This window comes from Poecile atricapillus, chromosome 5, assembly GCF_030490865.1.
Source record: "Poecile atricapillus isolate bPoeAtr1 chromosome 5, bPoeAtr1.hap1, whole genome shotgun sequence".
NCBI lineage: Eukaryota > Metazoa > Chordata > Aves > Passeriformes > Paridae > Poecile > Poecile atricapillus.
The window spans coordinates 21,861,456-21,873,487 of record NC_081253.1 but is presented as its reverse complement, the minus strand read 5'-3'; the positions used below and the strand labels follow the sequence as shown (position 1 = coordinate 21,873,487).

Here is a 12,032-nt window from a genome sequence, read left to right as displayed (position 1 = left end):
AATATAAACAATTTTCTCATGCTCTTTTCACAGTCCCAATCCAAACTGGAACTTGCAACAGAACAAGACAAGAATATAGTTTGGAGTCATTGTAATCAGTCACAGCAGTTAAGAGCTAAGTAGAGGATATTTTACTACGGGTAGGTCCACACATACGTATGAATTGCATACGTATTTCCTTGCATTGGTAAAAAAGAATTTGTTCCTATATTGCTTTTCCAAATATATTATAAATAAAATATACACAAACATAATTATATTTTTTCAAAAGCTCAATTACACAGACATTCAAAAATGCATGCCAGTTACTATGCGTTTGACATCTATGAAATAGAAGCAAGCACTCCTTCTGTTCAAGATGCAGAGAAAACAGATTCCAGGCCTTGAGACATGTGGTCTGTTGTTGATCAGATTAAATTTTGGTGTCCATTAACACAACTGGCTGTGGTACCTTCCACAGAGGATGGGATGTCAGGATGCTGCAGCCACCCAAACCTGGCACTTTTATTCCACCAGCGGTGGTAGAGTGGCTTTGCAGACGGAGAGCAGAGCTGAGGAAAGCCTGGATTGTGTCCCTAACAGCTTGGGCTTGCTTTAATCACTGAGGTGCCCAGAGGGCATGAGGAAGTGGCCTGGAGTGAAGCTGTGCTCTTGAGGAGTCTCCTGTGGTGTACAGCAATGAGCACAGAACGGCCAAGGCAGACCAAGTAGCTGGGCCACAGTACCCCAGTTTCAGCCTGAGCAATGTGATGTACAGCAGCACCTAATTCCCAGTAACTGGGACATGAAAAAATGGTGAGATGGCACAGACTACAGTCATAGTGGTACAGGTAGTGAAATTTGTGAGTTTTAGGCTATATTCATACCTCCATTTGCTGCAATCACATCTCCATTTACAGTGTAAACAAAGGTTCTGTTTCCCCATCTAAAATTTCCCAGTATCCACATGGCCTCACCAGCCAGAGAAGTCCAAAAGGGTTAATTTTAAATAAAAAAACTCAAGTAAACACAGTTTGGCAACACTAAGTAAGATCTCTTAACCAGACAGCATTTTCCAAATGATGTACAGACCCATATACCTATTTAGAAAAATAAATTGGACTACTACGCTACATATATTGATAAAATATAGGAATGTTACAAATGTTACCATGGAAAAACTCTTCTCAATAGCAGTTTTAGGGTTTCTTTTTTAAAAGAAGCTTATAGTTTGATTTTTAAAATAAGTTGATTGTTCAGTGTTCTGCATACAGAACAGCTAAATGCTGCCTATTTCCTAACTGCTGAGGAAAATTCTGAAGATGTACTCTGCTGCTAGAGTGGTTATGCAAAGTCAGGTTAAACACTAATCCCACTGATAATGAAGGATTTTGAAGGGAATCTATTTAAGAGTTTTAAATACTCTGTAGGGGGCAGTTTTGAACCAGATTAATGAAAATTTTAAGCTGGCTGATTCAAAGTTATGTTTTTACACTCAGTTTTATTATCCTCAGCAGCTACTTGGGCATAATTTCTTTTTTTTTTTAGGTAGATTTTGGTGCTTAAGCAAACAGGGAGCTGCACGCTATTTTATAACATCACCCAGCTGAGGGGCTTATCTGCATGTAAGGTTCAGTAATGGTAGCTAACAATACTTTTTTAAACTACCAGTTACAGAGATCCATAACTGAATAGCAATGTGTAGAATGTCATGGCAAAGGCCTGCATAAAAACCAGCTCTGCAAAAGGCCCCAAGGACAGAAGTAGAGTTTGGGATGTCTTTCACAATTCTGGTTCAGCACTGAACCAGGAATCAAATTTGTTGTGACTTGAAAGTATTTATGATATTTCTGGAAAAAAGAAAAAAGAAAAAAAAAATGCAGCAGATTCTTGGAGAAACTAATATTGCCTGCAGCATTTTCAAATGCCTTGAAACTTGTCATCTTCATTATTTGCAGTTATTTTAAGTGGATATGATGCTGGACCATGGAAAAATATATCAGTAAACTTCAATGTGTTAGCTTAAAAATGAAGAGTTAAATCAGCCTCTCTCCAGCAACATCCCACTTTGAAGTATCGAAGTCAGAAGTGGACTATTGATCTGAAGCAAAAAAGAAATATATCCTCTCAGGAAAGTGATAGTCATTGTTACAGGGATTTAAGCAGAAGTGGCTCTAGAGTGCAACATGAAGAGTAGGAGAGGCTCAGTCACTGAGTCTTTTTTTCCATTTGGAAAGGAAGGAACAGACTAGGCCTCAGTGAGAAAAATGAAGTTGTATATGTAGGTGACCTCTGTAATTTATAGCAGAGTATTTCCAGTAGAGTCAGTGGCTCTCCATTGACCACCATTATTTTGGTGTCTTGAAGTCACTTCTAAACCATGATTCACAGCTAAAGTTACTACATATCTCATAATGTAATCATGTAGAGCACCAAGATTCATACTGAACACTGGTGTGAGCTTAAAGGATCAACATCCCAAAGTCCAGACTAAGAATGAATGCTTGCAGATGATGAGACTCAGCAGCTCTACACTTAAAGTTTGAAGCTGATTGTGCTGCCCGGACAGGTGGTGTGATATCTTTTTTGTCCTCTCCTGGCCTAAAAGCTTTGCCTATTCTTTTTGAGTTCATGTACAGGGTCTGGCTGGGGTGAAGTAATTTTCTTCACAGCAGCCCATATGCTGCTGTGTTTTGTACTCTGTGACTAGAACAGCACTTCTGACACAGCAACACTTTGGCCATTGCAGAACAGGACTTGCACAGCACCGAGGCTTTACCTTCCCTCATGCACTGCTCCCTTGGAGAGTAGGCTGGGTGTAGGCAAGAATTTTGGGAGGGGAAACAGAAAAGGGGATATTCCATACCACATAATGTCATGCTCAGCAATAAATCTGGAATTTCAGAATAAGAAGGTGTGTGGGGTGGGTTGTTCTCCAGAATCATCAGCTGCTGGAAGACCTGCTGGGCATCAGTCTGCTTGTGGGAGGTGGTTAGTTATGTCCCTTGCATCACTTTTTTTTTTTTTTTTTTCTCTTTCATTCACTTATTAAACTTTCCTTTAGCACAACCTATGAACTCTGACCTTTCCTAATGTCTTCCCTGTCTTCCTGAGGGGGAAGGAACAGGAGGTTGTGTGGGTGTTTACCTCCTAACCAGTGTCAACCTACCAAAACTGGAAAACCCCCAACATTTATGGGCTGTATTGTGATGCACTGTTACATACAAGTTCAACAATGCAGGGACAGCTGAAGATGTACAGCTTTCACATAGGAATTTTTACTACAAGGCACTTCAAAGGACTTTCTTCCACATCTATGCACATGCACTTGTGTACTATAGTGGTAAAACTTCTGAACAAGGCATGTCAGAACGACAGTGCAAACAGAGAAAGTATTTCTTCTCTTTTCCTGTGTCCTCTCGGCATGAGGCAAGGGATGGGTGTCAGCGGAGTAAGAAAGCTGATAGAGGACACTGTTATTACAGTAATGGGACTTAAAGAAATTCAGAGTTCTGCTTCCCTCCAAAAATATTCAACACATGCCGATAGGAACGAAGGGCTTGGTGAGAGCAGCCCTCTGCCGTGCCCCTCGGGGGACTCCGCGCCTGCCCGCAGAACACACCCGGCACGGCGGCTCTTTGTCAGCACCGCTTCACTGGCTGCACACGAGTGTCAGAAGGCCTGCAAACCTCCACATGACAGTTTGACCCTCACGTTCCTCGGATTTTGCATTAAAACACCTTGATTTTCTGTAACAGGGATCAGCGAGAGCCGCAGGAAGATGGGCTCGGCGTCCCCGGCCCCGCCGGCGGTGAGCGCCTTCCGACACCCGCCCGCTTCCATTTGGCACAGCCGCTCGGGACACCGCCCGGGCCGGGCCGCGAGGCGACGGGCACGTGACGGCAGGGTCCGGTACGGCCGGGAGCGGCACGGCCGGGTACGGGCAGGTACGGCCCTGTACGAAGCGGAGCAGAACGCGACCCGTACCGCCCAAAGCCCCCGGACACCGCCGCCCGTCCGCAGCGCAGCGCAGCGCAGCGCGGCCCGGCCCGGCCCGGCCCCGCCCCAGCGCGCCCCGCGGCAGCGAGCCGCTGATTGGCTGCCGCGCCCGCGCGGGGCCTGCTGGGAGCAGCGGCCGGGTCCCGCGCTCCTCCTGCGGCGGCGTTGGCGGCGGGCGGGATGCGCGGCCCGGCCCGCGGCAGGTACGTGATGGCGGGGGATGCGCGGCCCGGCCCGGCCCCGCCCCGAGCGCCTCCGCGGTGGGAGAGGGGCGCGGGGTGGCGGGAGAGGGGCGCCCGGCGCTCCCCACAACAGCGCTCAGGTACCGGCCCCGGGGCACTAAGCGGGGCGGCAGGTGCTCCCTCCCCATCTCCCTCCTCGCCGCGGGGCAGCGGGGCGGGGTGGGCCGTGGTGCGGCCTTGGAGGAGGAAGCCCCCGGCTGCGGGAGGGGCGGCGGGCGCCGTGCCCGGAAGCGGGGGAGCGGCGGCGCCGTGCGGCTGTCCCGGCTGGCGGCCCGGGGAGCCGGGGGCTCGGCTGACCTCTGCCACCGCCCTGCCGGGCCCCGGCGCTGGCGGCCCCTCGCGCAGCCTGAGAGGGGTTGGGTTTCAAAAATGAGCGCCTGACCCACCCGCCTGCCGCTCCGTCGCTGTGCAGCCCGTGTGGGACCTAGTTTGCCTCTTTAATTAAGGCTCTACAAAGCGTAGGACCTCTGTGGGATGCTTCCAGACGGAAACGGTCGAAAATGAAGTTTAAACGGGAAAAAGTTTAGTATTGTTTCTGAGGCGTCCTAGGACGGGCCGGCAGTAAGCGGTGGGTGATGCTCCTGGTTTGGTTTCGCTTGTTTCCTTGTCCACGGCACTCAGCTGGAAAAACTTTTTATGGTCCCAGTGGAAGTTTCTGAGGTCAGTGAATTCTGAGCGAACTGTGAGCAGAACTGGAGATTCAATGCGAGAAGTAGAATTTGTGTTCTTTATAATGGTAAATATCTAAAAATAATGACATAGAGTGGAATCACTAAGTATGCAAAAAAGACCTCTTTCAAAAGCATTGCCCATTGCTATAGGGGAGAGGACTGTATGTCTCTATGCAAGACCTTGATTACAGGTTTCTAACTTTTTTTTTTCTTGTAATATTTCTCCTCCTGATGTTATTCAGTCTTGAATTTCAGCATGTCTGTTATTAAAATTTACTTGGGAGACTGAGTTTTTGGAGAACTTTTAATTTTTAAAACATTAACGAGCCTGAAGAAATTTGAGACTGACTTGATAAAAGTGTAATGAGATCATGAAGCTATTTTCTCCACCTGGGTGGATGGGCGTGGATGACTTAGTGGATTTATTCCTTTTTCAAAGGAGAAGTTTTTTCTGCTCTAGTCTCTTAGTCTGGAACTTCTGCTTTTTAATAAATAATTTAAATGTTTTGGGACTAGAGAAGCTGCTATAAATATTTTTCTGAGAGAGTCAGGTAATAAAATTGGCAGCAGTGTTTTCTTAAGCTTCTCTGTTTGGTGTTTTAATGCTTCTTTTGTCTGTTTTAAGCTTAGGACATGTTGCTGCTGTCTTACTCATGTATTACATCAGTGATAACCTGTGTGGAAATAATTCCAACTGCACTACTGCTTAGTCAGTGAAATGCACAGCTCTGTGCTAGAGTGCAGTCTTCAGGAGGGAAAAGTCCTATGCAATAATTTATTGGTTAGAGCATGGGAAAGAAGCAACTTGTGGATGATCTTTTGCCATGAATGGTAGGATATTAGTGGTAGGTACATGGAGTGGTGAGGAAAGAGGAAAGGTTGAAGCAGCTGAAGACAATTTGTGTTGTCATGTCAAGAAGAGAGAAGAAGGAAGATGTCTGAGGCACTCCATAGCAATTATAGAAAATGTTCCATCTCCTCACTGAGGATTCAGTGACTAAACTGTAAATGTGAATCTAGTGGCCCTAATCTCTTAATACCTCTTTGGGGGAAAGGGTTTTGGTAGTATTAGGGACTTGCAGAGCAGCCTCTGCAAAGCCTGTCATCATCATAGTTCCTGTAAAATCGCATGCATAATGACACTTGTTGAACCTGTTTCTCTTCCAAGCATTTGCCAGATTTAAAAACACTTGTGTAGCAATAGCACTGTGGATGTTTTATTGATATAAGTCAGAGTCACCAATAGGTCATGGATAATTTGTTCCCAAAAGATCCTCTAACACTTCTAGCAGAGAGGTTCTCAGACGATGGTTAGAAGGCAGATGGCACACGCAAAGGCTGTGTGAGCATCTCTGTGTCTCTCTGTGTCCACAGCTGAGAGCTACCATTGCTCCTAATGGCAGTGACAATGCTAGGGAAACATGCTAGATTTGGGAGCTTTGTGCTGGCTTTATAGACTTCTCAATTGGCTATTTGACACAGTATCTTTATTGCAAAACAATATAAAAGTTATCTATGTCTGTAGAAATATCTGGGAAGAAGGTGTAAGCTCAGATCTGCTGCAATACCCATCCTGCAAAAAACTTGCCTGTATATGCAAAGTCACAGCTGTGTAAAATTCTTTGTGTTAGATTGTGTGTTTAAAAAAAGAAAGACGGCTGTTTTACTGAGGTGAGTTGCTCCAGTAGTGATTATTTTGAGAATTTGTTTAAGTCCAAGGGGTAATTGCTTTTTCTATATCTTACCCTTTTGTGCTGCTAATTTGGCAACAGCAGAGCTAATTTGCCCATCTGCTCTAGCTTCATTTTCATGGCATTTCCTATACAGACTTCCTTTTCTTTAAGGATTGGTTTCTGAAGCCAGTAGGGCCTATAGTTCTGAAGTCCTTGGCTTTCCTAAAAGAGGAAGAGGTTGCCACGCTACAGTAGTGTTTGTGCTAGTGAGCATGCATATCTTACACATGTGAAATTGTTCTAACAGCCTCAGACAATTTGAAAACAAATTTGGACTGAAATATGTATTTCCATTTTTGGCCAAAGGAAACTTAATAAACAAGATAACGATCACTTATATTTCTGTCCAGCTAGATCTGTGCTTTGTTTTAGTAAGTGGTAGTGTTTCATTCCAGAATGAAAAAGGTTTGAACCCTGGTTGGGATTGAGCATTAGTTTACTGTCAGGGTTGTTTTGAACAGATTACTTTTTTGTTCAATAGGTAAAAAACGTGTGTATTAAATGACTGGAGAGAAAATCTGCCATCCTAAGGTTCAGTTGATTCAACTGTCTTGTAATGGAAAGTTGCTACAATTTTGGTTCAGGAGCTTAGACCCAGATCATCAAATAATGTTGTTCATGGTTTCCAGGTTTGTGTAGGGTAAGGTGAGCTGCTCTTGCCCCTTTGGAACTGTTTTGGAGTTCATTTGATATGCTGATTACTGGGTTGAGCAGGGAAGACCTACCAATGTAGTGCTTTTGTATAGCAAATGAAATCTTTGAAACTGGTTCTTTGAACTTAAAACTGAGCACACAAAAGAACAATAGTGCTATCCAGCATATTCTTGTTGATGAGAGCATAAAAAGGAAATAGATTTATTTGAGAATTTTTCCCGTGAACAGAAAGATGTTAATGTTAAATGCCTGGAGTGACAGCTAAAAAGGAATACTGAGTTATGCTTAGGGGCAGCAGAGGAAATAACTGGAAATTAGTTAAATCTTAAATAATCCTGTCCAATACTAAGTTTTAAAAGTTGTTTTTCTGATGGAGCATTTTAGTGGCTCTTTTTGCAGTTCATTTGTGCCTGCATTTTTGAGAACTCCCCTCTGATATGTATTTCCAAAATAAAAAACTTTGGCCACATCTTAGCTGATCAGCTGACTTACAGGATTGTCTATGAATCAGAAAACTGAATTTAAAAATTACACATAGGTAGATACCTAGACAATGGCTTTATACAATATTTTGATTCCTTAAGAAGTTGGAATGAATTTGAGAATCTTTGATTCTGTTGTTAAATTGTTCCTAAGTGCTTAATGCTTTATTTCTAGCTGTGAATTCTTGTAGAAGATTGATAGCTCTGCCAACATTTGTCCACAATAGAAGATGGGTGGACTAATTTCAAGATGGAGGGTAAGTAACATTGTATAACAATGTAATAATCTTTACTCTAAAAGGTGGGAGTACCTAGGACATGTTGACTATTAATGATGGCTGAATGATAGTGTTAAACTTTTTCTGTGTGTCACTTAAAAGTCCAGTAGTGAGATAACCATGACCAAAAGTATTCTTTGCTAAATCACTAAGCTGTGAAACTCTGCTGCTTCGTTCATTTCCTTTGCAGTACCACTCTGGCACTGCCTTGGTTAACTTAAAAAAATACAGTTGTAGCTCTTTCTGTGAATCTAAATGCTTTTGTGGTGCATCATTGGGATAGAAGCTGCAGCATCTGTGATTTGAAACATTGGTGACATAGGTAAAAATGGGTATGTGCAGAATACATTTCTGGCTGTTCTGACAAATAGTTTGGTAGCTACTTAGTCCAGCACAAGTTTGTCTTTTTATCTGCTTTTATTGGTTATTGAGTGGTGTACTGAGTTTATAAGGAAGAAGAGGCATGAGGTTTTTGACTGCTTTCCTGGCAGGTGTGAGTTGTTTTAGTCATAGGTTTGCCTTTGCTTATTAGCAGTTGACTTCAGAGCCTTCCATACAAAACTCCATTAAAGGTGAAACTTTAGGTGGAATGTCAGTTTTGTATGATAGAACTTCATTTTCAGGGTGATTTAGTGTGAGCTGTGGTTTTTGAATTTGTGGTGTGAAGGGTGGTAAAAGATTGTGGCTTGATAATTCTCAGAAATTAGGAAAGATTGCTAGAAGGTGGATTTCCAGTTGCTCCTATGGGGAATTTTACTAGTGATGACAGCCCTTATTTGCAGTTGCTTATGATTTATTTACACCATGTGTCCTTATATGGAATGAATAGTAATAAAAAGCTGGAGTACTCAGGTCAGGGCTTCCTCTATGTATTCTGTGTTTTGCCTATTTCCGCCACTCATCACTTCTGTTCTTGTTTTAGTTTCCACCCACACATTCATTATTGCTGTAGATGCATTAGAGGTTTTCATTTTTTGTGATGTAGGATTGGAGCCTTCAGTTAAGAGTAATGCCAGCTGTAAAGCAGTGATTCGTTATGGTCCCTTCTATTTGTCACACTTAAGTAGGAAATCTTCTTACCTTTATGTAAAACAGATAATTTATTAATCTTCTATGAATGTCTTTTTGTTAGGAAACTGTTAATGTACAGTAATCCTCAAAATACCGAGTTTTTAAAAATGAGATTAATATCTTTGTTCTTTCCCTTGTAAGCAGGCAAAACCTTCCACTGTAGAAGTATTAGAAAAAATAGATAAGGTATGTGTTTGCATTTTGGTGTTTTGTTTGATTTTTTTGTTTAGAAATATACCTTCTTTTTGCTGGCCATGTATTTCTCTCACATTAGATAAAATACTCTCATGAAATTTTAAATGATTTTGGTAATTATTCCAGTAGTAGAGATTCTACATATCAGAGGAATTGTTATTTTTTTTTTTTCCCCCCTTACTGTGTAGTAATTTAAAAAATATCAATAGATAGTGAGAAACTACATGGCAAATATTTATTTAGGGAGCCTTAAATGGGAATGAATATGAAGCTGCCTTGATTACGCAATTCAGTTATAACTAATGGTTAAAGTCCCATGTCATGGGAAATGTCACTAATGCAAAGTTCCATTCATCAGGTTGATTAGAAAAGCTTCAATGTATGGTTTTATGTGTAGAAGTTGTAACTGTAGTGGAAGTAAATAAGGTCAGGGACAGAATAGCTATCTAACAAATACAGATTTTTCAGTAATCAATTGTGATTTTTCACCAGCATTTGTGACAGATGGCTGTGCTCTGTGGGGAAATATGTCTGTGCTCTGTGTTTTGAAATATGCTGTTGATATTTTTGTTTTCCTTTTAATGAAAGTGTGAGTACTTCTGTTGTCACTTGAAATACAGTCAAAATGGTTAATTGCATTAATAGCAGAGCATTGCTTGATCACTTATTAATATACCAGAAGCATCATACAGATGTTCAGGATTTCATTCTTAATGTGAGGAAAGAACTGAAATGAGAACAAGTAAAATGATGGAGAGGTTCCAGTAATTTCCCATGTTATTAGAAAAGTGTTAGAGGCATTTAAAATTCTGCAGGTATCTGATGAAAGCTTTAGAATGCTCAGTATGGTTAGTAGTGACTTATGTGATAGTAAAGACTGCCATTCATAGGATACTTGTATTTTTCACTTGTCCCGAATATACTAATGTGTTACAAATGTGAAAAAGTGCTGATTTTAAACTTTCCTTATCAGTTGCTCATAAGGTGCAAGTGGCCCATACCATAATCTTTTTAGTGTGGAGTATTTATGCTATGAAAGTTATCCATGGGCAAATATTGTCATTTATCAAAAAGCTGCTTGACTTTTCTAATCAAGTATCAAACTGATAGGGTTGATTTTTGCAAACATTTAAGGGCAGCTTAGTAAAACCACTTACTATTTGCATTAATAAGGCTATTTACACTAATAAGGCTGAACCCTGTTTATTTGCAGGAAATACAGACATTAGAAGAATTTAGAGAAAAAAATCAGAGGCTACAGAAACTGTGGGTTGGAAGGCTTCTTCTCTACTCCTCAGTTCTTTACCTTATTACTTGCTTAATTGTATATTTGTGGTGTCTTCCTGATGAATGGACAGCAAGGCTGACAATGACACTTCCATTTTTTGCATTTCCATTGATGTAAGTAAATATGGCTTTTTTATTTTCTAACTGCTGTCTCTTTGATAAAAGGAGATGGAAAATACATCTCAGCAGGGGTTTGAGTTTGCTTTGACAATTCTTGAGATGTCATAACTTGCTGAATTTTTTCTTCTAAAATAAATTCATGTAGTTAGGCAGACACTTTCTTTGAGGGGAATGTCTCTCATGGGTCTAGGTTTAGTATAGAACTAAGTCTTATCATCAAAAGATAATAGCATCTGAAGTTACTTGGCTTATCAAAATTATACTGGGGCTAGAGAGCTGTATCTGAACAGCTGTAAGGTGATGTAGTATAAGCACCAGAGTGTTCTTGGGTTTTGTTTTTACTGCAATTTGAAAAGTAACATTACTATATGGAAGGAACCAAAGGTGCATCACCTACATGTAAAATGGAGTGTATAAACCTGGGAAAAATACAAGAATGATTGGAGAAACTTACTTTCATGTGTTAGGTGACTGTTAACTCAGAATTGATTTGAAAGGTCGTCACCCAAAGTGCTTTGAAGACTAGTTTTACATAATTAGCTGTTTTTCTGGAAAATCATTGACTGCTTTCTTTAGCAAGAAAATACACAGACTTCATTGTATGTGGATTGGGGAAAGTATTGCCTACATATTTGTTCCAAGCTTATCCTGATGACTGGCTTTCGTTGTCTAAGAAGTCTACTTTTCCAAAAGGAACAAAATGGGCTTCCACCTCAATGAACAGCTGCTTTGCTACCTCCCTTTCCTCCAGTCCATCAGGGAGGTGAGAGCAGCCTACTGAGCATCTTTCTTACCAGCAGTGAGCACAATACATTTACTAATTTGCTGAAATGGTCATAACAGCACCTTAGTATAAAAGCATGGTTTGTAGATGTCCTAGCTTTAGACTTGAAAGGTAAAGTCAAAAGTAAATATTTGAGGCTTTGCAAGTTTGATGAGTGTGGGTCAATGTAATGTAACATGTGGAAAACCCCCAGCTTGAAGATGTTTTTTGTATGTCATACTGTCTTATCCATAATTTCACTGATAGGCTACTATTGTGGACTCCTCTGGAGAAGATACATGGGCAGCAGTATGTTGACTGGAAAAGATTATTACAGAAACTAGAGCTCAGATTAATGTTTGGCAGTAATATGAATTAGTTTTGTTCTTAAGGACAAGCATTTCAACGTCTTTGTTGTTAGTGTGTGAAGCTTGTTCATGCTGATAGGAAAGGCTTGTAAAAGAGGAAGTATTACCAGCCTCCTTTCACATAGGTTTGTTAGAATTAGTGTAGAAATTAAAGCTTTTATTATTGAAGGTGATGGCTTCTGGTGCTGTG

At 41.3% G+C, this 12,032-nt stretch overlaps 1 protein-coding gene across 6 annotated transcripts in view; it reads left to right on the top strand.

Moving 5' to 3' along the window:
* Nucleotides 1–4,086: 4,086 nt before the first annotated feature.
* Nucleotides 4,087–12,032, top strand: part of LNPK (lunapark, ER junction formation factor) — a 44,757-nt gene continuing 36,811 nt past the window's right edge. Inside the window, exons 1-4 of one of the 6 annotated variants that reach the window (XM_058839699.1) lie at nt 4,087–4,181; nt 7,936–8,017; nt 9,254–9,295; nt 10,518–10,705. In XM_058839699.1, coding sequence (XP_058695682.1) covers nt 7,991–8,017; nt 9,254–9,295; nt 10,518–10,705 — 257 coding nt within the window. In that variant the 5' untranslated portion in view covers nt 4,087–4,181; nt 7,936–7,990. Of the gene's footprint in view, nt 4,182–4,268; nt 4,301–4,579; nt 4,881–7,935; nt 8,018–9,250; nt 9,296–10,517; nt 10,706–12,032 lie in introns of those variants that run through there. The other 5 variants (XM_058839696.1, XM_058839702.1, XM_058839698.1 and 2 more) reach the window with 5 other exon arrangements.